At 38.5% G+C, this 24,243-nt stretch overlaps 1 protein-coding gene across 3 annotated transcripts; it reads right to left on the bottom strand.

Annotated features, from left to right (window-relative positions):
- Positions 1-833: 833 nt before the first annotated feature.
- rhot1a (ras homolog family member T1a) lies at positions 834-23,423 on the bottom strand. 3 transcript variants are annotated; one of them, XM_084743666.1, is made up of 21 exons: positions 23,033-23,423; positions 18,994-19,052; positions 18,710-18,791; positions 18,563-18,606; positions 17,704-17,757; positions 17,523-17,575; positions 16,300-16,408; positions 14,139-14,240; positions 13,898-13,996; positions 13,574-13,682; positions 13,323-13,443; positions 12,668-12,752; positions 12,366-12,511; positions 12,057-12,157; positions 11,556-11,686; positions 10,949-11,032; positions 10,679-10,801; positions 10,035-10,237; positions 8,009-8,131; positions 7,289-7,375; positions 834-2,017 (listed from the first exon to the last, which is right to left on the bottom strand). In XM_084743666.1, the coding sequence occupies exons 1-21, from the start codon at positions 23,067-23,069 to the stop codon at positions 1,900-1,902; spliced, it is 2,070 nt and encodes a 689-aa protein (XP_084599792.1). In that variant the 5' UTR covers positions 23,070-23,423; the 3' UTR covers positions 834-1,899. The 3 variants fall into 3 exon arrangements, with proteins under 3 accessions (XP_084599792.1, XP_084599791.1, XP_084599793.1); XM_084743665.1 differs by lacking the exon at positions 7,289-7,375; XM_084743667.1 differs by lacking the exons at positions 7,289-7,375; positions 8,009-8,131.
- Between the last annotated feature and the right edge of the window lie 820 nt (positions 23,424-24,243).

Genomic DNA, 24,243 nt, shown 5'->3' with positions numbered 1-24,243 from the left:
GATGTCTTTAAATGTCTTGTTTTATCAGACCCAAAGACCCAAAATGTGCCATTATTGCATGGAAAATGATTTTAATCATTATCAATGAATCATCTCCTGAAGATTCAATACAGTAGTTGTATGTCACTTTGATAGAGACTGATTGAAAAACCTATTTTTGTTTTCTTATTTCACACATTTACACTGGCAGAGATTAGAATCTATATTGACTGCCAGTCAAATTACAGAAGGTGATTTCACCCAAAAAGGGGTGGGGGTGTGATGCAGGAGCATGTTGATGGGTTGCCTGGACCACTTTACTTTTTAATTCAGCTATTCAGCTTTTTCAGGTGAAGTCTGACATTAGCAGGTTAAAGCTGTTGTAATTTTTTTGCTCTAGGACTGTTCATATGTGGCTTTTCAGGCCATAAAGTAACCATGCAGATCCCCAATATGTGGTCAGCTTATCCAAATAACGAGCTATGAAGAAATATGGTCTGGCTACCAGCAGGTCACCTCAGCTGTTAGGAGACTCTTGAGATGATCAAATCTGTCATCATCCCAGGAAGAACATGATCCTACAAACTACTGGCTCTACAGTCTCTGTAACATGTTGATATAATTCATTTTCCCATTTACAAAGTTGCAAACCTGAAAAAAAAAATAAATAGGTGAACTGTGACAAATTTGAAACTCTGAAAATGTGCTGAAGAAACACTAAGAAGAGTGCTTTAGTTGTGAAGAAGAACTTCAAAAATTTAGTTACAATATTGCTGCACCTTTTTAAATTAGTTTTCAACCTTTCAAACCTTTTTTTCCTGTTTCAAACTGACAAACACACAAGCACAATGACATCAGTGGGTGTAAATGTCATTTATTACAGATATTTAAAACCATTTTATTTTCCATTTTGCTGTTAAATTAGCGGTCATTTAACCCAATAACACGGGTTAAAACAGCAGTGCCAGATCATACAACTCTTTCACGTAAATTCTGGAAAAGAGAAGAATGAGAAGAAACACTTTCATAATTTTAAGGTGGAAGAGGTGCGCTCAATGGCTGTTGTTAGTAACACAGTCTCTTGCTCTATGGTGCCTCTAACTTCATAAAAATATAATGAGGGACAAAGCTCTATTTGAAAACCAGAGAATTAAAAACAAAAGCAGAAAGTCTTGATGACGCCATGTGGACAGCTTTGATAATACTAAATACAAAAATACATGGAAAATGTAAATCCCTCCATCTGTTTCATGCAGTGCACTCAAAACAGACAAGAAAACAAAGAAAAAGGTTAATAAATTAACACACAAATAAACAAGTGCTTGACATCCATGAACGTTCTAGTGTTAGATGTAGCACAGACACCTGTAGGTGTTGCCTCTGGCTTATGATGCTGTCTATGGGTCCAATCCTAAGGAATACATACATAATATACTGCATATACACATCTATAAACAGATTCAAGTCCCTTTGTGGTGGTTCTGTGTATGGCTGCCTCTCTCTGGTCTCCAACCATCTAACTAATTAATACTGACCTGAGAAAAAAAACAGAGGACCGGATCAGCTGAAAGCGTCCAGTAACTAGTAGTGTCTGACCTGGACTAGACTAGACCAACAGATCACAGAATGTCAGCATTTACAAATTGACCGATGGACAAGTGATGTTTCAAAGGTAACCTGCCCCTTTTCCCCACAACATAAACAAAAAGAAACTAAACCTCACTCTTTGTTTTTTTTTTGAATGCATACAAAATGTACTGTTTTGCTCATTTGTTTCTTGCTCATGTGGTGGGTGAAGGGGATGAGGTGGAGTTGAGGCCTGATTGGTTGGTTAACCAGTCTGTTTTGAGTCTTTCAGGTAGGAGGGAAGGGGCAGAGTCACAAAGGGACCAGGGGAAATAGCCGTCTCATGCTGTCTGATCACCGCTGTTTGAGAAGCGCTCTGTACATGGCGAAGCCCAGCACGGCACACACTGTGGCGCCGACGCTCGCTCTCAGCCAGAAGGTGGAGTTCTTCAGGTCAGCCTGAGCCATGTGCCTGTGAGAGGGAGCAGGAGACGGAAAGCAGGTGAGGGGGGGAAAGCATCTAACACGATGAGCACTGCTGTGGCACAGTTTCTTTTTCTACAGTGTTAAAACCACAATTGAAAGAGTTGCCAAATGACAAGACAAAGTCACGTGCCCTCTCTGGTGGAAACTCCCTAAATCAGGCCGTAAGTGACGAATATCAGTGCCCAGAGATGCCAGCTTGAAACAGGAACACATGCTTTCTCTTGACATTTGGTTTAGTTTTGGTTTGGGGAACAGGACGAGAGAATAAAAGCAGTGAAAAAAAGAAGAGGTGCTGGACTATGAAAAGGAGCTGCTCCTATTTGCACTGGGAAGGGAAAAAGTAGATAAAAATATGACTAGTGGATTATTGAAATTGGGTTAACACCTGCCCAGCTAAGCACAGATCCACCTGATCTGGCAAGAAACACAATGCTGGGGAGCTGTGCAGACTGCAATAAAAGCAAGCAATGAAAAAAGGAAATGAAGGAGACATAAAAGTGTATAAAAAAAAAAAAAAAAAAAAAAAAGGGAAATCCAAGTGTTTCATACTAGCTGCAACAGCAAATTTGGACTATAAATTAAACCATTCCAACAGCTTATCTAGGCTTAGCATTGACTGTTAAGCTTACAACACACAGACTGGAACCCTGAACTCTGGTAGGATCAGGAGAGAAACCAGCCAAAAACACCTTTTGTCCTCACAGGTTTCCTCTACTGGGAAAAGAAAAGAGACGAATAACTCAACCTCACTGCCTTTTACCTTGACGGAGGTTTGCTTGAAGCTACTACAAGGAGTTTTAACTGGCTATGAGACTGTCTCAAGTTTATACTGATGCCTCTACATGACCTACATGAGCAAAAGAGACCATCAACAAGGCAGATCTTCCATTTCTATATAGTTTTTTTTAGTTATGGCAGTGGAAACACCACTGCTTTTTGTCCACAGGGGCCTTCAACGACAACATGATATGAAAGTCCCTTGTAGTAGCTTTAATTTGGCACAAAGACTGGAGACAGGAGGAGCATTTGTATTTGTTGGCTCTGGCGGCTGCCAGGCGAACAGTGGAGCCTCCAGGAGGTTAGTGCTCTCCACCAAGAAATAGTTCTGCATATAACCCACTGTAAAATGGCAGTTAGTTGTTTCTATTCATCGTTTTTTGTGGGGGCAGATTAAATACACAACATATAACATGTTAATTAATGAGCTTTAGACGTACTGGTAGGCAGCTGATGTAGCTTCATATTTAGAGGGGAAATTCACCACCAAATTGTTTTTCCCCCACTTACCTGTAGTGCTGTTTTTCCATCTGGATTGTTTGACTAGAGTTTTGAGTTGCCAGGTATTGGACTAAATAGCACTACAGGTAAGAATTAAGATATGTATCTTTGATTTAGCGGGGAACAGTCCCTTTCACAGGAATGAGACTGATATTGATCTTCTCTTAAAATTCTCCACCACAGGACTCCAAAGGAGTACTCGCCTTTCCATCTACATGATTCAAATATGACACCTTCGCTCTGTAGACCTGTTTTCTGCCGTTACCTTTCTGGGGGAATTAGTTGCTCAGCAGAGGCCTCCATAAAGATGGACCCCTCCACGTTGGAGACGGCTGAAACCTGCTGTGTTAGGCTGAGATCCTCCTCTGACAGCAGGTAGCCCCCCACAGCCTCCACCCAGCCCAGCAACCTTCTATATACACACACACACCCCCCAGTCACACGGCTGTCTGGGTTGTGTTCACACGCGCACACTCAGATACGGCAAGTAAAGCTGGGAGATACTTCAATATAATATTCATAGAGACTATTTTCATTACCATGTAATTAACTGACAATAACTCTGTTAATCAATTATTCATTTAATCTGTAAAATTAAAAAAAAGAAAAAAGAAAAATGGCCATCAGAGCCTCAGGTGATGTCTTCAAGGTGTCTTATTGAAAGTTAATTATCATGTAGAGCTGAAACAATTTATCAATTATTAATCTACTCTTACATTAATTGCCAACTATTTTGATAACAAATTAATCATTTTGAGTCAGTCATCAATGAAAAATGTCCAAATTCTAATTTCAGCTTCTCAAACGTGAATATTTTCTTGTTTCTTTACTCCTTTATGATGGTAAACTGAATATCTCTGGGTTGTTGCAGATCAACATTTTTCACCATTTACTCACATTTTATGGACAAAACAACTAATTGATTAATCAAAAAAATAACTGACAGATTAATCGATAATGAAAAAAATCAGTAGTTGCAGCCCTATTATCTATCTATCTATCTCTCTATGAGAAGCTGAAATCAGAGAATTTTGTGCATATTATTAACAATGACTTAAAGATTTGATCTTATCTCATCATATGAAATTGTCACAATATTATAACAAGGCATAAATGTTGTCCTAGCCTTTGTACATTAAAATGGTTGATTTTGGAAATGATTTTCGGCTGCCGTTATTTATTTTTGTATTACAGCATATTAATTAATTTTAGTCATGGATGATTGTGAACATGGTAATTGATTTTGGTTGACAAGAGATTAATGAGATTCAGTTTCTTGGTTCTTTTGTGAAATTTCACTAGATTATATTAAAAATTGTGTTCAAGTATCAGTAGTTTCACCAAAAATACTGTTACCTAGCAATAGACTATGAAATGTAACTTACTGTAATATCTGATTTCCTCCATATCACCCAGCTCTACCCAGCCCTGAAAACTTCAATCAACACCCAAACCCTTAAAGCACAAGCTTAACCATGACTGCATACATAGTCAAATGTCACCACGCCGTCCAAACCAAGTCAAAAAAGCTACACACATACACACACTACATGTTGTACACACCACATGGCAGCATGACTGGAAATGTTGAGCCAGTTATGAGCTATAATAAATGTCAAAAGATGCAATTTTCGTCTATCAGTTTCTTTGGAAATATCTCTATGTACTCCAAGTTGGGATGCTGTGAAAATGAAAATAAAAACAGAGTATGACTTCAGGCATTTAACAGTCTGGGTGCTGATGCCATGGGCACCAACTACCACTAACACTAAACATCTAGTCTTTGCTCTGTATTCAATTTCATATTACACAAACTTCAAACTTTTTTGGAATTTGGTTTGTTGCTCACTTTGTTTACAGACATTGTATGGCAGTTATATGCCTGATTCTTTGATCTGTTACAAATTTAAGGGCAAACCATATTAATCGCTAGAGAACCTAAATTTTTATGGCCTCTGCACTGCTTTAAATTAAACGTTGCTCAAGTGGGCTGCTGGTTGTTTTCTTGAAATTTTGATGACCTAAGAATTTCAATATTGTACACTACGTAAGATGACTTGGAAAAATTAAAGCATAATTTAACTCAGTCAACCAGCCCACTTTGCATAAAACCTGTTGGCCATTCAATGTGGTGTGTTATCCCCCCTTGCACTGCCAGGGCTGGCCTCTAAGGTGCCATGCTATTAATAGTGTCAACAGCTCCCAGAGATTAAACAGGCATCAACACAAAGGGTTAGTGCTGGATGAAACACTATGTAGCTCTGCCTGGGTCCATGAACGCCCAACTAGAAGCCCTGCACTGTATGCCATCGCTGTGCTAAAAAAACCCAAAACAATTATTTACCAAATTCAGCAAACACACAACACAAATCTGCCAAATCCAACACCATGAACAGCCATTCAAACCCTGCATTGTGGTTCAATAAACCTTCCCCATCTTATTCAAAACACCAAGCTCTCTTTACTGTACAGATGGACAGATGAGAAATCTACTCCCGGCTGCCAGTAGATGGCAGTATTTTGCTGAGGCATGCCTTTTGTGAGCCCAGAGAGGTAGAGAAGAGGCGAGCCATGCAACATGACAGCAGGCAGTTTAGCAGAGGGTGAAAACATGCAAGAGAAAGAGGAAGACGGGCAGCCAAAAACGTGTGTGTGTACACCTATAGAGTGGAAGGAAAAACACAAAGACAGGAAATACAAGATAGGAAAAACAGAATGAAATGACAGGGTGATTGGTACAGTACAAAACGATCAATATACATATCAAAGAAACACATTCTGATTTAAACATCAGCCTGTTAAAGTTATGAAGTCTCAACCCACAGGAGAAGATGAACAGCAGTTTTTAATTTTAGTCTATGAGGAGGGATACAATTAGAGCCCGACCGATACTGGATTTTTGAGGAGGATGAAGATATTAGGGATTAAAGATTCTGATATTGATATACTGGGTGCTATTCTTTATACAGAATTTAAAATACAGAATATAGAATATATGTATAATACATTTTTTTGCAATGATCCCTCAAAAGTGTTTCACACTTGAAACAATTTAACAATAAACCTTATTGTCCAAAACAACAAGAGCAGTAAAATATTAAACTTTGACCAGTATTTTTAATAATTACACATGACTATAGAAATAAAAAAACACAAACAGAGCAGACAACAGTTTGTCTGTCTTACATTCTGTTAAAAAAAGTTCCCATATTGGCAAACATCGAACAACATATAAGCTGATGCCAATATCGCTGTGTCTACTGGTTTATCAATATATCAGTCGGGCACTAGATTAAAAAAAAAAAACTGACAAAAATGTGTTTTTCAAAATGAAAATGTCTCCTGTAAGTGTAGACTTCAGAGGTAAGAAAAGGAGTGGAGATGAAGCAAGACTGAAAACATCAGAGATAATCAATTAAGAACTTTGATAATTGACGGTGAGGTTGGTGCCGTAGAGAAATTAATAGATGATAGATTTTAATACTTCTATGTGATAAAAAGAGAATATCACATAGCAAACATGCAAACATGCAGATTTCAATGAGGTTTTCAGTTTGAAGCACAAGCCAAGGAGAATGGTTGTGTTTCTCTCATTATCTGTGCAAATTATATGCTTGGTTGTCAAGATTTGCAGTTTGCATATCCACTGCAGGAAAAGAGGGAGCAAACACAACTCATCATTAAACGACAAGATGGTTAAGGCATATTATAGTTGTTTATAGCACTATAATATTATATGAAAAAACTTTTACAAATATACAAGTACAAATATGCACAGAACCATCCTATCCAAAATACAAACAAATGTATCTATGCCTCTGAATGAAATAAAAATATTTTAAATTCACAACTTCTGTATCTACTTTCACAACATGTTTGTGTTGCGTGCACAGGAGTCAGTATTATGAGTTAAGTCTGCACTGCACGAGCAAATAACATCATGCATTTTTCACACAGTTTCAGACACACCGTCACCTGCCTGGCTAGCAGCCTGTGTGTTAGCTGGCACAGAGTGGTCACACTTCGCTGTGTCAAACTGTACAGAGAGCAGCTGGGCTGGCTGGAGCTGGAGCAGAGACCAAGACACTAACATGACTGATGGGTTTTGTGTACACCACAAAAGAAGTGGATAAAATCTCAAATTACTCTTGATTTGAATGAAAAGTAACATGTGGCCGTATTCTCAAGTGTCTTATCTAATCACTTTGAAAGGGCCTGCCTGTGAACTTTACAACCAAAGATCGATCTTTGTCAAAAAGCGTCACCTTGTGGAGGTACAGCCGAACAAGTCAATGAATCTCAACAGATGACATCTATGCAGCAACAAATCAGCAAGTCAAAAAAATCCCTGAAAGCAATCACTAAAGTATCTAGGCCCAAGTATATTTTTAAAATTTAACATCACAAATTGCAGACTAAACCATTTATTTCAACATGTTTTGACACAAGTTACCACTACCATCACAGTTAATCACATGTAACACTCCCTTTTCCCTGCAGTGGATATGCAGTGTAAACCTGACCACTGGCGAGCACTAAAGGAAAGCAGAGGAGCTGTCACCATCACCAGTGTTAGAGAGCTTGGGTGAAAAAGGAGCCTCTCTGTGACCCCGTCCTGGAGGTCCAACCCGAGGGTGGGAGATACAGAGAGGAGGAATGAGTCTATGTTAAAACACTAGAACTTATTGTACGTATGAACCTGTTGAAAACGACCCTGCGGATTTGGGCCTTAATACTGCGCAGCAGCTCCGACTTGAGGAGGTTCTGACACAGGCAATAGGTGCACCTGTTGCAGGCACACATGCAGCGGAGACGGGCGTGGCTGCGGAAAGACACACAAAAATGCGTGTATTCACCACAATACAAAGAAAACACGCACCAAACATCACATAATGGAGGAGGAGGAGGAGGAGGAGGCCAAAACCAGGAAAGAAACAACTACGATACATCAAAGGACGTGCCATTTATCTTTAAGTCCTCATTTCAAAGTAAACAAAAGTATTCATAATCAACAACGAAGTCTAAAGCTTAAAGGAGAATAAACACAAGGACACACAAGGAGAGGAAAATCACAAAGGAAGGAAGGGACAGTCGCAACAAAAATAAATAAATAAATAAATAAATAAATAAATAAATAAATAAATAATCTGGATCGCAAATTAATAACGAAATGTAAAAGCTCTCAAAATCTGTTCTGCTGGAACCTTTCTGTGACCATGTTTCAATTTTAACAGTAGCCAGTTTATGAACAAGAACAAAAAAGAACATGGGTCGTGTTTGATAAAAGTATTTTAAGCTTTAGCCTCTCTATCCCCAGCACTAAAAGCCAAGTTTCCATGGTAACAATCAGTGACAATAATGACAAGTTTTGCAAACATGTTGTGGAGACAGTAATGTGAAAGGCTTGAGTTTTCATGATTTCAGTAAGCTGTTGAAAAATACAGTAGGGATGCACAATAACTATCAGGGCCGATAAATTATTGGCTAATATTGGCCTATCCAACTATATCTGCATCTGCATATATTAGCTGATTAACACCGGCCACACCGGGGGTCAGCAACCTGCAGCCCTCTCCAGTGGCTCCCTGTGGCTTGGACAAAAAAATTATATTCTTTATAAAAACATTTTAATTTTCATTTATCATTGTTGTAGGCCTGATTTTTACGTTCTTCAATCGTAAAAATGTGTAGCCTACACGCTGACTGAAAAACATTTTTAATATTTCGTCACCTGAAATGTGCATCATAGCCTATGTCTATGGGTTGGCTATGGCTGCTCGCTCAGCCATAAATGTTTGAAAAAAGGCTGGAGTTCATCTTAGGTTAGTCCAATGGTTCCCAAACTAGGGGGTGGGCCCCCATGGGGGGGCACAGAGCCACTGTTATCCCCAATTATTGTATATAATTGATAACAATACTGGGGTTGGGGAGGCGTTAAGTTTTTATGGCTTCTGAAAGGGGGGCATGCCAGAAAAAGTTTGGGAAGCACTGGGTTAGTCCAACCTGGTGACTGTAATGGTAAATGTGTAAATACGTTTCTATATAAAATGAGGCTTAGCTCAGTTTGCATTTTGAAAAACCGCTTATCATTTTGAAAGTACCTCAACATAAAAAGCCTGGAATCATATATTCACTGTTTGAGCCAGTATTCACCCTCAGTCAGTAGATTAATTTACTCCTTGTTAGGTCTGTGTAGTCACTGGATGAAGCTCACCTCAGTAAGCACTTTTCTTTGAAACAAAGTCTTACTACTTATGCCCTTTAAATTCAGACAATAGGATTTCTGGCCTGCTACAATGAGATTTAGTGGGCACATCCCATTGAGTGCTAATTAATCTACTCTGAAATCTAATCTGATCAGAAAGCTTTGAGCAGTTAAAACACCTTATAAAGTCAAAGGATTGACCTCAAAGAATTTCAGGCGGGGACTTTCATGACTGCACACACAAACACACACACACACCTTACAGGGAAGCGAAAGAGACCCAGAGTGTGCTTTTAATTATTTGGGTCATCATCGACTGACCAAAGTTTACATGTTACACAGCTTTCATTAATTTTTATGCTGTAACCTTTGAATACTGAGGGCAAAATGTCACCATCTGATACATTCAGGTGAGAGATAAAAGTGGATACACACAGGAAAAGATGGTGGATACTGTATTAGGACTCACAGAGGTGTAAAGGGTTAACTAGATGAGGCCTGAAAGAGAGTTAATACTCACGGATACATGGCCATGGTGGTGAGTCTAGTGTAGATGTCTTTGTTGGGTGCTTCGGTCGTGTTGCACGTGAACGGCTGGGGTGGGTGGAGCTTGTGTTTGCGGCAGAACTCCTGCGGCGAGAGGCTGTAGTGCTGCCGTACTTCGTGCAGGTCTGTCTTGGCGGCAATCACCACACATGGTGTCTTGCTGTCGATGAAGTATTGCTGCCAAACACAACCGTTCAATATCAGAAGTAAGACACGTGTCACGGTGTCAAACACAACAAAAATTTAATTTACAAAATTTTGAACAAATTAGGCAGTTAGAACTGCCTGCATGTTCTAACACAGCAATATTTTTTTGCTCATATCGAATTGTCTTTTACTAACTGGTCACTCCTAAAATGTAATGACATACGTTGACAAACTAAGGCATCACTTGTAACTTCACGTTGTGCATTCTATGTTGTCTTTGATTTGGTTTTGTGTATTTGTACATTGTCATTTATAAGGTCTTCTTTTTTGTTACCTGCCTAGATGAAAATTAGCATGTTTGCTATAATCCATATTTTTATACCGATCTTGTGCCGTCCTTATCATATACAGGCCTCAGTACAACAGGTCTCAGTGCATTTAATGAGCATTTTTCCATCTTTTGAAACATACCTTGTACACTTTGGCGCAGTATTCAAAAGAGCGTGGATTGTTGACGTCATACACCAGGCAGACCACATCACAGGCTAAGTCTGCGTCTGACAGGAAGTCAAAATCTGGCATCACCTCATGGAGCTTGTAGAGTGCAGACAAGACAGGGAGAGAAACAGTGTGCAGATGGACGGATTAACTTTCTGCAGTACTAATACTGGTACGCAGTAAATGTAATACACCCAGATTATGTAACATTAATCCAAAAAGCAGACGATGAGTGGTTCTTACCAGCAGGTACTTCTCCTGACCATAAACATAGGTCGTGCTAATGGCATAGAAGGACTTGTGGTCTTCTCTAATTCGCCTCTGTCGCTGTGGTGGATAATAAACAAGGTCAACAACAGACATCCACAGAGACTATTTACATGTTTATAAAGGTCCCCCCTTCAACACCAGCTTGTTCATCCTCAACCCCAAGTAAGGACCTTAATTAAATTATAGGCAGTTTAACAAAGTGCTCACATTGATGGTTTGTCATCCTCAGTCTTTTCCAAGGGGAATCAAATTAAATTTATTGCATCTTGTTTGTGTAAACTGGGGTCACCCAGTTATAAGCGAAACAGGATTTTTAAAGCAAAGTGGTGAAGAGAACTTTTTAAAGCCACATACCCATATCCTATAAATGTATGACATCTCTACGTAAGAATCAACTCATCTTCTTACACTTCAACAGACGTGTGTTCTGGGGGGTAAACCCAAGTAAACTCTTTGAAATGAGGATGAGAGTTCACCCACCTAGTTTTAGATCAACCGTATCAATTAATGAGGGGAAAAATGTGGGTAAACTACAGTTTATTCTGTGTTTAAATGACTTGTAGCCATTGTTTCCACTGACCTGCAGGTTCTTGCCCAGGAAAGCTTGGAGGAAGCCACTCTTCCCGCTGCCTCGGGCCCCGAGGACGTTGCAGCGGAACACGCTGCGCTGGGTCTGTTTCTTCTGCAGATCAATGCGCTTGTTACGCGTCACTGAAAGAATATGGAATGTGCATCATTTTAGAGATATAATAATATATTATATGCAACTTACCTGAGAATATATACTGTGATTGTACTCGGTTTATTATTTTATTTTTATTATTTTTATTTTTATTTATAAAAGGTCTGCTAATAACAGTTGCATCAGTTTTGTTTTGCAGGTACACATACCTAACTCACACATTCATTGCAAAAGATTCATGCCAATTTCTTGGCACATGTTTAGGTCATGTCAGGCTGCTTATATTTTATTTCATTAAAGAAGGAAAGCAGATGCACTTAACTTAAAAGGAAAAAATGAACTTTATATGAACAAAAACGCTGTACACATAATTTATTAATCTGCATTATGTTCTCTTACCTGTAATGGCAGCAGCTTGGGACTCCTGTTCATAAATGATAGAGTAGCCCAAGTAACCTAAGTACTCCAAACTACGTTGTACATCTAGATATGTTGTTAACCTGCCACAGAAAAGACATAAATCGTGATGAGGCGGGTGGCATGAGAAATATATAAGAGCATGATTTTGTAAAATGATCTGTGTATTTGACACACATTGCAGTCATGTATGTCCTTCAGTAGTGTGAATGTATTCAGGTTGTTTAAAACTAAAACCGGCGTCTACGTGGTGTGCGTGTGTGTATATTAATAGATATATTCCACACTCACGTCCACTGGGAGAGGTATCCCTGGTATGTGATCCATCCCTGGTCGTTAGTGCATACTGTGTTGTTGACATCTGGGCCCCAGGGCATGTAGGGAAACACTTTAAACAAGTCCTTCACCTCATCTGGTGAGAGTGCACAGTCTCTGTCCTGGATCATGACAAGTGGAAACACATTAACACAAATATTTGGACATAAAAATCATTGCTAACAGGTAAAATGCATAAAAACTGGCACAGAGACATAACTGAAGCCAAAAGTGGTCATCTGCTTATAGAAATAAAATCAACATTTCTCAGCACTCACTTTGTCATGTTTGTCAAAGACACTCTGGAGGAAGAGGTACGCGTTGTGGTTAAGCTCTGTGGTGCAGTCTGGGGGGATCTTTAACCTGTGACACAGTGACAGGCAGAAACAAAAAAAAATCAACTGAGGCAGCCTTCAAAAGTGAAGAACACTATTTTGATTATCAACTGGAACAGTGCACTTAGAGCACAGATCCCTGCCGAGCAACCCAAAAAGATTATCTGAATGCAACTCCTTTGTAATCATCAACATTCTGAGTAGTAAGTGTAATTTAATAACACATTGTTTGTCAGTAACTGTAATTGTAATGTAATTTATGATAGACATATCATTGGGGTGTGGGCAGTTTACTTTGTGAACATTTTGCAGATCAAATAGTTAAGCAATTAATCAAGAAACAAAATAGCAAATAATTTGATGTTAGTAACGTACTTGGCATAAGTTATACCTTTCCTCAGCATAAAACCAAAACATTGCATTATAGCAGTTTGGCCACTTTCATACACCCAATGATGATAAATTAGACAAGAAACCTGTAGACCTGCTGATTTAGCAACATGAAACTTCTGCTCAGATATCTACCTCATAACTGTCTCCACTGTACCTTCAAAAGAAAAAGAACATCATTCTACAAAAAACCCAAGTCTGCACTTACAAGGGGAACAGGTATTCTTGTGTAAGCTCCAGGTCATCATCATAACCAAACCTCCTTAGGACCGTCCAAGTGGTCTCGTGTCGACCTCGCTGTATAAAAAGGGTGTGCAGGAACAGGAAGCCTGCAAATGGATGGGATCAGCAGCCAATAATTATTACCAAAAATGTACTAAAAAGAAAAGCTTAAAAGAAGGATTGTTTAGGGGATTATAGGAGGAATATGAAAATAAGAAAAACAGTTGAATGTCTGACCTTTGAGTGTGAGTCCATTGTCCTTGACTCCATCCGTCATGTTCCTTCTGACCACATTCTTTACATCCTCTAAGGCCTGAGGCGCCAGTGGTGTATTAAAACACGTTCTCTATAGACAAAGACAACAAGTGATGCATTGATGAGAGCTTAGTAAGTTTTTAATCAGGAGTTTAAACCAATCCAGCTTTTTTCATATTCTACAACACATCTTAATGAGGCTAAACACCAATCAGGTTCCCCAGGTTGGACTACTGATGAAAATACAATTTTGAACTCTTGCGCAGCCATAACACGGACAGTGATATGATCAAGTGGAAAACATACCTGGAAGAAGTTGAGCTCGTTGTCATTAAGGATGCCGTCATTGTCCAGGTCAGACACTTTAAAGATTCTAGTTAGAGCCTTAATGCAAGAGAGCTTCAACTGTAATACAGACATTAGTAATAATTTAGGTGGTTACATGAACTTTGGTAATGCAGAAAGATTCCAACGTTAACTAACTTTTTCTCTCATGATACATTTCTGTTGTATGTATGAGTATGTCTTCCTGCCATATAGACCTCACCTCCTTCTCCTCTGGACAGTACAGTGGTCCTGTTGGGTGGAGAACAGCCTTCTGGGCATAGTAGAAGAGCTCAGAGATGTTCTTCAGGTTTTTGGCAGAGCACTGAAGAAAAGAAAGAGGGTACATGTGTGAGTGAGAGCCCTGAGCAAGACCAACACTGTCACCTTTACTTCAACAGCTTCCCAAAATACTAAGTGTAAAAGTGTCAATGACGGTCAATGATCAAAGAACAGCGGCAGACAGCAACTAAGTAAATTTACTCAAGTGCAGTAATTCTGAGTTACTGATACTTTACTTGAGTATTTTAATTTCATGCTATTTTACACTCCTACTCCACTATAATTCAGAGGGCTTATATATCCATTACATGTGTACTTTTAAGTAAGATTCTGAGTGCAGGGTTTTCACTTGTAACAGAGTATTTTTAAATTGTGGTACTGACAGTTTTATTTACAACCCTAACTCCAAAAAAGTTGAGACGCTGTATAAAATGTAAATAAAAACAGAATGCAATGATTTGCAAATACTTTTTAACCTATATTCAATTGAGTACAGCACAAAGACAAGATATTTAATGCTCAAACTGATTAACTTTATTGTTTTTTTTTTGTTTTTTTGGTAAATATACACTCATTCTGTAGTTGATGCCTGCAACATGTTCCAAAAAATTTGGGTCAGGAGCAACAAAAGACTGGGAAAATTGTGGAATGCCCAAAAGACATCTAGTTGGAACATTCGACTGGTAACAGAGAACAGTATCATGATTGGGTATCAAAGGGGCATCCTTGAAAGGGTCAGTCATTCACAGGCTGGACGGGGTGAGTTAAAGTTTCTCAGCACACAGGGGGGCAAGGCCGAAACACTGAATTCTCGTGACCAGCACTGCAGTAAAAACCAACATGATTGTTTAATGGATATTACTACATGGGCTCGGGAACACTTCTTAAAACCGTTGTTGGTAAAGTTTGTCGCTGCATCAACAAATGCAAGCCTCTACCATGAAAAAAGAAAGCCATATATAAACAGGAAGGCCCCATCGATACTGAAAGGTACATACAGGTTTTGGAGCAACATATGCTGCTACCCAGGCAGCATCTTGTTCAGGGATGTTCTCACTTATTTTAGCGAGACAACACCAACCCTAACTGCATTAACAGTGAGAAGTGTGTGAATTCATGGAGATCTGTGCTGGTTAATCAATTAATTTAAGTGTTTGATGAGCTCCACCAGTACACAGACGCAGCTGTTCCACCTGCGCAGACATACAGCTGTTTTAAGAAAGCAAATTGGGCCCAGTTATTTTTTAATAATATTTTTCTATTTCTCTATGCTGTCCCAAACATGAATGTGTTGCATGCATCAAATTCAAAGTAAGTGCATATTTACAAAAAACATTACTTTAGGTACTATTAATAAGATATTTCATTATATAACCACTTTTATTTACATTTTACACATTTACATATACATATCTAAACTTTTTGGGAATCAGGGTTGTAAATAAAAGATCTTAATAATACTTAATAATACCCCTTAGTTCAAGAGAACTGAAATGTAAGTGACTTAGAGAAGCAGGACATTCAACCAACCCTGGGCCAGGTGGAACACATAGTCAGCAGTAAACATTGGTTCACGTGTCTTTCATGAGTTCAGCTCTCACCAGCTGTGTGAATGAACTCCGACTGTATCCACTCTGTATGTGTCTTCTCTCACGTCCTCCTCATCTCCTTATTTTAACCTTGTAACTAATCCACCCGAGGACGGCATGACTGAGCCGCCTCATGTGACAGAGGGAAATTTGAATTTAACAGTAATGCAGACAGCGGCCAGCTTCCTCAGAGCCTCTCAACACCCTCACAGTCCATCACTCAGCAGGCCTTGGCCTTGGGGCGCGGGGTTCAGTAATATAAACCTGTTAATGACTCAGTCAGAGTGTAAGTGGAGTCAGGAGCTGGACTGCAGCCAAAGAGCAGCTGGGGGCTCATCTGTCCTGCAGACAGCCAGCCTCACTCTGAAGAGTCCCTGCTAGTATTGGATTTCATACATCATTTGCCAATTCATCGCACTCAAGTGCTTTATCAAAGTTTACTTCCACATTTGCCTCAATGGATCCAAATGGTTTATGTGTGCATGGGATTATGGGTGTGTATTGATCTCTTACCTCTACACAGGTCTCAATATCCTGGTATTGATTCATGATTGGCAGGATGGTCTCCATGCTGCTGTGTTCAACCAGGTCCGACTTGTTTCCCACAAGGATTAATGGTACCCTGCAATAAAACCATTCATTATTACACCCTCACAGAGCTGCAACGATTACCATAGTGCTGTCGGTTCTGGAGGAAAGTCTGCTTCCATGCATTATCATTCTGCTATAGGGAAAAACATTCTGGCTTGTTAGTATTTCTTTAAACCAATCACAGTAGTCTTGGGTGGCACAAAGCCCAAGATGTGGCAACCATGCACCTGCAAAATAGTGTCAGGTAATAACTTGGAACAGTTGCATGTGGGGAGGTGCAACTAAAATAGGTAAATCCCTGCAAAAGAAAAGGTAACAGCTGCTAGCTTGTTTGCATTCAGAACTACATCAACCAGGTTATGGTTAACTTGCCATTTTCCTCGTGTAGGTTATCAGCGCAGGATTTGTTATTTACCATAGCAATGGGGACTTTGAAAACAGTAACATGCACATAGCGGATGCTTCCCGGAATGGGCAGCCAATGGCAGGCTTATACCTAGGGATGTTTCTGGTGACTAATTTTACTGTCAGTTAAACGCAAATTTTAATTTAGACTAGTTGACCGGTTTAACAGTGGGAAAACACTCGGAAAGCAGGTAAAAATGAGTGTATGTATGTATATCCCTCTTTTAAACCATTCAATGAGCTTGAACCTCTCCCTAGTTCTCACTAATTATTCTATATTCTGATCATAGCCAGAAAAAAAAAGGCTGCCTGAACTGCTGACACCGCTGATTAAAACAAATAGCAGCTGCATTATAATGTAATTGTCATGGATAATCCCACAGGCTGAAACCAACAACCTAGATTAATATCAGCCCTTGTTCCAGTGACCATATCCTCAATATTAACAAAAACACTGATAGCGAAAAGTTCCAGCTTGCATCCTGATCTGCACACAATACAAACATTAAGATGGTAAGAGTACATTAATATGCCATAACTCAACCAATCAGAACCCACAGTGAAACATGATAACTGGTGTATGAGCCAAATATATTAGTGGAACAGACCTCCAGGAACAAGTAAAAGCCAGATCAGCAGCTGCACATCATACCAGCACCACCAGCCTGGCTGATGTGACGAACAGGGAAGACAAATACATAACACACAACCACACATCTATCAAAGTGACATGAACACACCTGCTATCCTTGTCTGTCCTATCATTTATGAGGGGGATCCAGTGGCTTGTCACCTAGAGGAGTAAAGCACAACATCGAACGTTGTAGCCAAGCAGACATTCATTACAAACACAAATTCATTTTCTCAGATTAGGATTCAAGTTCACGTATTTGATGAAGCACAGGGAGAAAACATACTCACCTTTTCAATGGACTTCTTGTTGTTGACTGAGTAAACTATGCAGATAACGTTTGCCTGTAAAGACAAATAACAGTATGAGGATAGTAATTTGTTGTTGGAAATCACCAGTGCCGGTGAGGGCATGGCTCACTTCTTACAGAGACACTGCACAGGTAGAGTTTTCTACAGCATGACTATGCTATGCTAAGACACAAATTATTATTTGCTGGTCAAAGCTACTAGAGAAAATGTGTGTTTTGCTATAAATATACATGGTTTCCTGTCTTTCTCAGCAGTTTTTTTTTTCATGTATTTGCTTGCTTGCTTGGTTTTCTGCTTAGAAAGTTATACATACTATATTATAATAAGTGTATATATATTACACATATATATATTTGCAAACTTCAAATCTCCTGAAGCCCCAGCATGCTCCTTCCTTGTGCGCACACACCGTCACACCACACGCACCCAGTTCAGACCGTGTGCACACACACGTAAACATGGCTCCAAGCTCATTTGGTGTCATAGATGACAAAGGCCAACAAACGTTACAGTTATGAAGCTGGGGCTAGCAGATGCTTGACATCTTTGCTTAAAAAATGTCTGTCTGATCAATTATCAAAATGGATGGCAATTCATCTTCTCCTTATTGTCTGATTGACAAATCTTTGCAGCTTCACTACCTTGTTTCATCAAATTAGCATTAGTGGGTTGGACAGAAGAAAATAATGGAATTGGGGGCAAAGAAATTATTGTTATTTTTGTCTTGTTCTGCATTGACCACAAACAAGATAGCAGTATTAACTTTCATGCACATATGAAATACGCGGCGTACAGATATGACAAGATGAAATGAGAGTCAGAATGAAGTGAGACCAACCTTTGATATTTCTTGGTACAGCTGCTCGTCTGACTGTTCAGCTTCTAAAGGTGTCACAAAGGCAAATCAGTTCAGTATGTTCCATGTTATGCAAGTTTTTTGTTGCCAAAATTAAACTATTCCTACCAATACAGCAGCAGGAATTACCTGAGTAGTCTACAATGTGTGTGGGCACCCTCTCTGGGGTGACATCAGCTGGGATGGTGATCTCCTCAGCTCGTAGAGGAACCTGAAAGACAGAGGACAATGATCCAAACCTCTGGCAACACCCAAACCTCAATAAATATTACTTGTTGTCTATTTTTATCATCATGATTCAGTCAACTGAGCAGTCGACTAAATCTACAGTCCAACCTTAACACACTGTCTAGATCAGTTAACAGGTTAGATTTTCTACCTTATCTATCATCTGACTGGTTGTTGATACATACCTCATCAGGAAACTCTTCACTGACGAGAGACATGATCAGTGACGTCTTCCCCACCTTGGCTGTATTGACAAAAGAAAAATATTTCTTTATTATAATCTGGCACTACACGTCTCTTTTACTGACTATAGGTCATCAACACATGACCTCTGACATTTTTTTGTTTAGTGGTCTGGGCAATCTACTAAGTGACAACTTAGGCAGAGATAAGAGCAGTTGAAGAGGGTTAAGAGCTGCAGCCAAGTGCCACAGTTAGTCAGTCACACAAGCATTCAGTAAATTCCAGCACAGAGCAAAGCCACAATACAGGGTGGAGCAATGTGATTTGAAATGGCACCAATGATTCATAGACTGACCAAAGAGTTGCACTGTTATTCAAGAATGACCTCAAGGAGCAGTACTGCACATCCAAAAGTGAGTACTGCAGTCCAGATAGCGACTTGGAGCCACTGAGTTCAGTGACTGCCTGCCTTAATGTCTGCCAGACTCCATTAAGATATTGCTCAATTTAACCACTACAAACATCCAAACATCTACTCCCTCTAAAAGATGGTCAATGATTTCTTACGACTCATAAAGACACCAACTCAAATTATGGACCAGAATAGAAATTTTTAAAAGGACGACACTGCGGCTGTAGCATTGTTGTCAGAAAATCATGTATTTAAATTTAGCATGCCTCCAAAATCTGATGAAATATCATCATCATCATTTTAAGAGTTATTACAGAAAATATATTACAGTTATTTCTTTAAATATGATCTTTTAATAGGTGTAATATTTTAATAAGTACCCCTGCAGTTACATTACTGAATTTCCTTTCTTGCATGCACAAATGCAAAAATTTTATTCTCAAAGTCAATACCCAACATTTCCTCAGTACTAGTGATAAGCCACCACATCAAAATATAGGACTTTAATGGAATAATAATTCTAATTCTAATAATAACTTCATTTATATAGCGCCTTTTAAAACAGAGTTTACAAAGTGCTTTTACAGAAAAAGCAAAAGTAAGATACTAGAGGTGCAACGATTAATCAATTATTAAATTAATCACTAACTATTTTGATGATCAATAAATCAGTTCCAGTAATTTTTTAAGGAAAAAAGTCAAAACTGTCTGATTTCAGCTTCTTAAATGTGAGTAATTTCTGGTTAGTTTACTCTCCTATGACAGCTAACTGAATATCTTTGGGTTATGACTAAAAGAAGACATTTGATGATGTCATCTTGGGCTTTGGGAAATACTGATAAACATTTTTCACAATTTTCTGACATTTTACAACAACCATTAATCAATTAATTGAGGAAATAGTCGCCCAATTATTGGACTATGAAAATAATTGTTAGTTGCAGCCCTACTAATAATAACAACTTTATTTGTATAGTATCTTTGAAAACAGAGTTTACAAAGTGCTTTCACAGAAAAAAAGCAAAAGTAGGATACCCAGAAAGCAAATAAGTGTTTCTGATGTAAATATACATAATTTCCCCACATTCCCTATCAAATTAGAAATAGGTGGCTTCTAGCTGCACACAAGCAAATATTAGAAAAAGAGAGGCACAAAAGGAGAACCAAAAACAAGAACTACTGTTCTGATACCAATACCAGTATCAGAAAATGCCTTGTTTTGTGGATAACAGGCTTTGCTTTACATCGACAGACAAATGACAGTTATAAACAGTTGATCAACCTGCAGTGTAAGGCTAGTCCTCACTTGTCATTGTAAAAAGCTGGCTTGTCTTGCACTCATGTAGGTTCAGTTGCAGAGTCATATTACATATTTCACCTTTAAAAGATAGCCTAATGTTTTAACAGCCATAACTTGCAAAGCCTTTTGTACTGGGGGATTGCTTGATAGTGTGATCGGAACGATTAGTTGATTATTAGACAAAAAAGTAACATCCAATATTTTTTGATAAATCAAAGTCATTTATCAAGCAGAAATTCAAAATATTTGCTGTTTTCACTTTATAAAATGTTAACATTTGCTGTTATTGTCTGTTCTACATTGTTATAAATGTAATATTTTGGGTTTTTTGACTGTTGGACACAACCTGCAATTTGAAGATGTCTCCTTGGTCTATAATAATGTTTTAGGAACCAAACAATTGAAGACATTGTCATCAAATGATTCATAAATTTAAATAATCCTTATCTGCAGTCCTAGTTTGTAATATCTCTCTCTCTCACCCAGTGTCCTGACAGTCTATCTGCATGATCCCACAAACTGAACTTCACAACACTGAAGTTGGCACGTAAAATTTTGGCTGCACCTCTCTAAGGAACAGTCAGTACCAACTCGGCTAAGGTAGCAATGTAGGCCATCTTACATAGCCACAACTCAAATATAAATAGTACCAACAACACACACGGTTTAAAGAGAACAAACAGAGCAGGTGAAACACAGTTAAGGGAGGTTGGGATCTGCTGCCTTTTTGACTTAATTCTGCTCTCACTTCAGGTTCCTGGAAAAGGTTAAAATCCTGTTATCACAAACTATTTTCCCATAATTCTGCTTAAAATACAATGCATCTCTTTGCCTTGTACAGCTGATACCACTAGTCGATCAACAGGAAATTTAGCAGCAACAAGGACAGGGCAATATATAACAATTATATGAAACTAGATAAGGTCTTAAGATTTTTTGAAGAAATATAAATGTTGTACTTTCCTGGTTTGAAAGGCTGCATTACAGCAGATTGTTCTAGCATTCTCTTATTTGCCTTTAGCCACTTAGTCATTATATTCACATTACTGATGACTACTTATTAAAGATCTAAGTTTTTAAATTAATGTTTTTTGCGAAAGCACCAAAAAAAATCATACCTACAACACCGCTGCATTATCAATATCAATGTATGTGGTCAAGTACGTTGTGATAATTGATGGTGTCCATATCACCCAGCCCTATCAGCAACTATTTCCATAATCAAATGGTCGCTTAGGTCTCACTTGAGAGATTACTTTCTTTGATTAGTGTGATGGCTAGTGTGATTATTTGGGAGTTCTGGAGTATTTGTTGGCCAAAACAATCAAGTTGAAGACATAAACTTAAGCATTCTTATTACTAGTTTCTGACCTTTTAACAGGACCCCTCTGTGTAGATTTAGTAGCATCTAGCTCGCTGCTTGCAGATTGCAAACACCTTGCCTCACTCTCCCCTTCCCTTCCAAGTGTGTAGGCAATTTTTAAGTTTTTCTGTTATTTTCACAATTAATTCTTTGTTGTTGTCTATACAATGTATAAAACAAATAAATGAATTGCGGAAAATAAAGATAACTATTCTCCAGAACCCAAATATCTTTAAATTACTTTTTTTGTCCAACCAGTAGACCACAACTAAAGACTTTCATTTACGACCATAAATGACAAAGAAAAGCAGCAAATCTCTTACAGTTAAGGAGCTAAAACGTGCAAATGTTTAAGATTTTTACTTGAAAAATAACTGAGACGATCAATAAAGTATCAAAGAAGTTGGAAATTGATTTACTTTCAATTAATCAACTGATTAATGGGCTAATCGTTGCAAGTCTAGTGGGGGTCACCCCTTATTTCACACAAAAGATCTGTACTAAAATATTCATTTTTTGGTCAGATGTCATGCATATTAAACCAATCTTATTACATTTTCTCTTAATACAGTTCCTTAATACTTTTTTTCCCCTCTCATTTAGAACATGCTGAGAACACAATATCCACTGAGTTATCAGTAGTGTGTTAATTGTCGAGAGATGGCAGTGTATGGAAATACTCGTGAGCCAGACATCATGAACCATGTGATTCTTAATTAGCTATCAATACCAAATAGAAACTTGAACCATAGATATTTCTTTTACTCGTACACTTAATTTACAGCCACTGTGTGTGGTTCTTACACACTGCGGGATAAAACCTACTAGTCCCTCACTGTACATATAATCACTGCCTGGTACACTGCGAGTGATTCACTGAGTGCTTCTGCTAGCTGTAGCCTCTTAGCTCCCTCACTAGCATTTTAGCTAATGAGGCGCTCGGGATTTAAAACGCCTGCTACTTACGTTCCCCTACAAGTAGTATCCTCACGTCTTTCCTCATGTTTTTGCTTGCTTCCCTCTACAGAAAGGGCTGTCTTTATTGTCTCATGTAGTCCTCTGGATGCCGTCCACCTCCTCCGGCAGTTTACCTAACCGTCAGGCCTGCGCAGTGAAGTCCTGCCGCTGTCAAACTCTGGGCGCCTTTGTAGGACAAAACGGACGGACACTTTCCTGGGCTGCTTCGTCTTTTCTACGCGCTTCTTCTCAACCCGCCACTTATCAGCTCAGCAGGAGCACGATTTATAAAGTAGTTTATGGCACATTTCTCTGTAATTTCAGGTTAATCACAGTCTTTTCGGTAGCTGAATGGCATTTCGCAGTGGATGTTCCATGGGCATGCCCGACCTCCAGTACCCGGCAACTACAGCAAGCTCGACAGGACAAACTTCATATGAAATGTAAAAAACGCATTATGCTGCACTCTGGAGCCTAAGAGTGGAACTGTAGTTATGTATTTATTTTACCGTTATTATAATGAGTCCCCCCGCGTTATCTCTTATTAAATGTACAAAGGGGATCACGAGAAAGAAAAAATATGTATAAGATACAAGCAAAACACATTTTTTAAACCAGGGTAAATACATAAAAAACCTAAAATAAAATATACCTTATCCCAAGCTGAAATAGTTTGAATTGAGTAAATGTATTGCTCAGATTACTTACTAAATGCAACAAAGTATTTCTTTTTGAAATGTTGATATTTAGGTTATTTATGAGTTTTAACACTGATGTTGGGGTTCTTCACAATTTTTAGCATTGATATAGGGGTTCTTGACAACTTTTAACAATGATATTTGGGTTCTTTGCAATTTTTATCAGATATTGGTGATTTTCTTTACAATTTTTAGAATTAATATTGAACTTTATGATTTTTAGAATTGATAATAACATACGATACATGTTTGCAAACATACAATTGTAGATGGAAAAGAGAAAGGTGTTGAGAAGTCAGAATATACCAAAAAATAGATGTTTAGATGTCAGTAGATGTAATTATTTATTAAATTCCATTTTCAGCAAAATTTGGAAGTGGTGCCAAAGTCAAGTAAGCTAAAAATCACAATTATAAATGCTGTTAGAGCATGCATAGAAAACAATGCTGTCGCCACTGTAAAGGGGCTAAAAAGGTTAGATTAAATTAAAGTGTCATCCAACATACAATATATTTCACATGT

This window comes from Lutjanus erythropterus, chromosome 19 (genome assembly GCF_056507025.1).
Source record: "Lutjanus erythropterus isolate fLutEry1 chromosome 19, fLutEry1.hap2, whole genome shotgun sequence".
Lineage (NCBI taxonomy): Eukaryota > Metazoa > Chordata > Actinopteri > Lutjaniformes > Lutjanidae > Lutjanus > Lutjanus erythropterus.
This window is presented reverse-complemented; position numbering and strand designations above follow the sequence as displayed.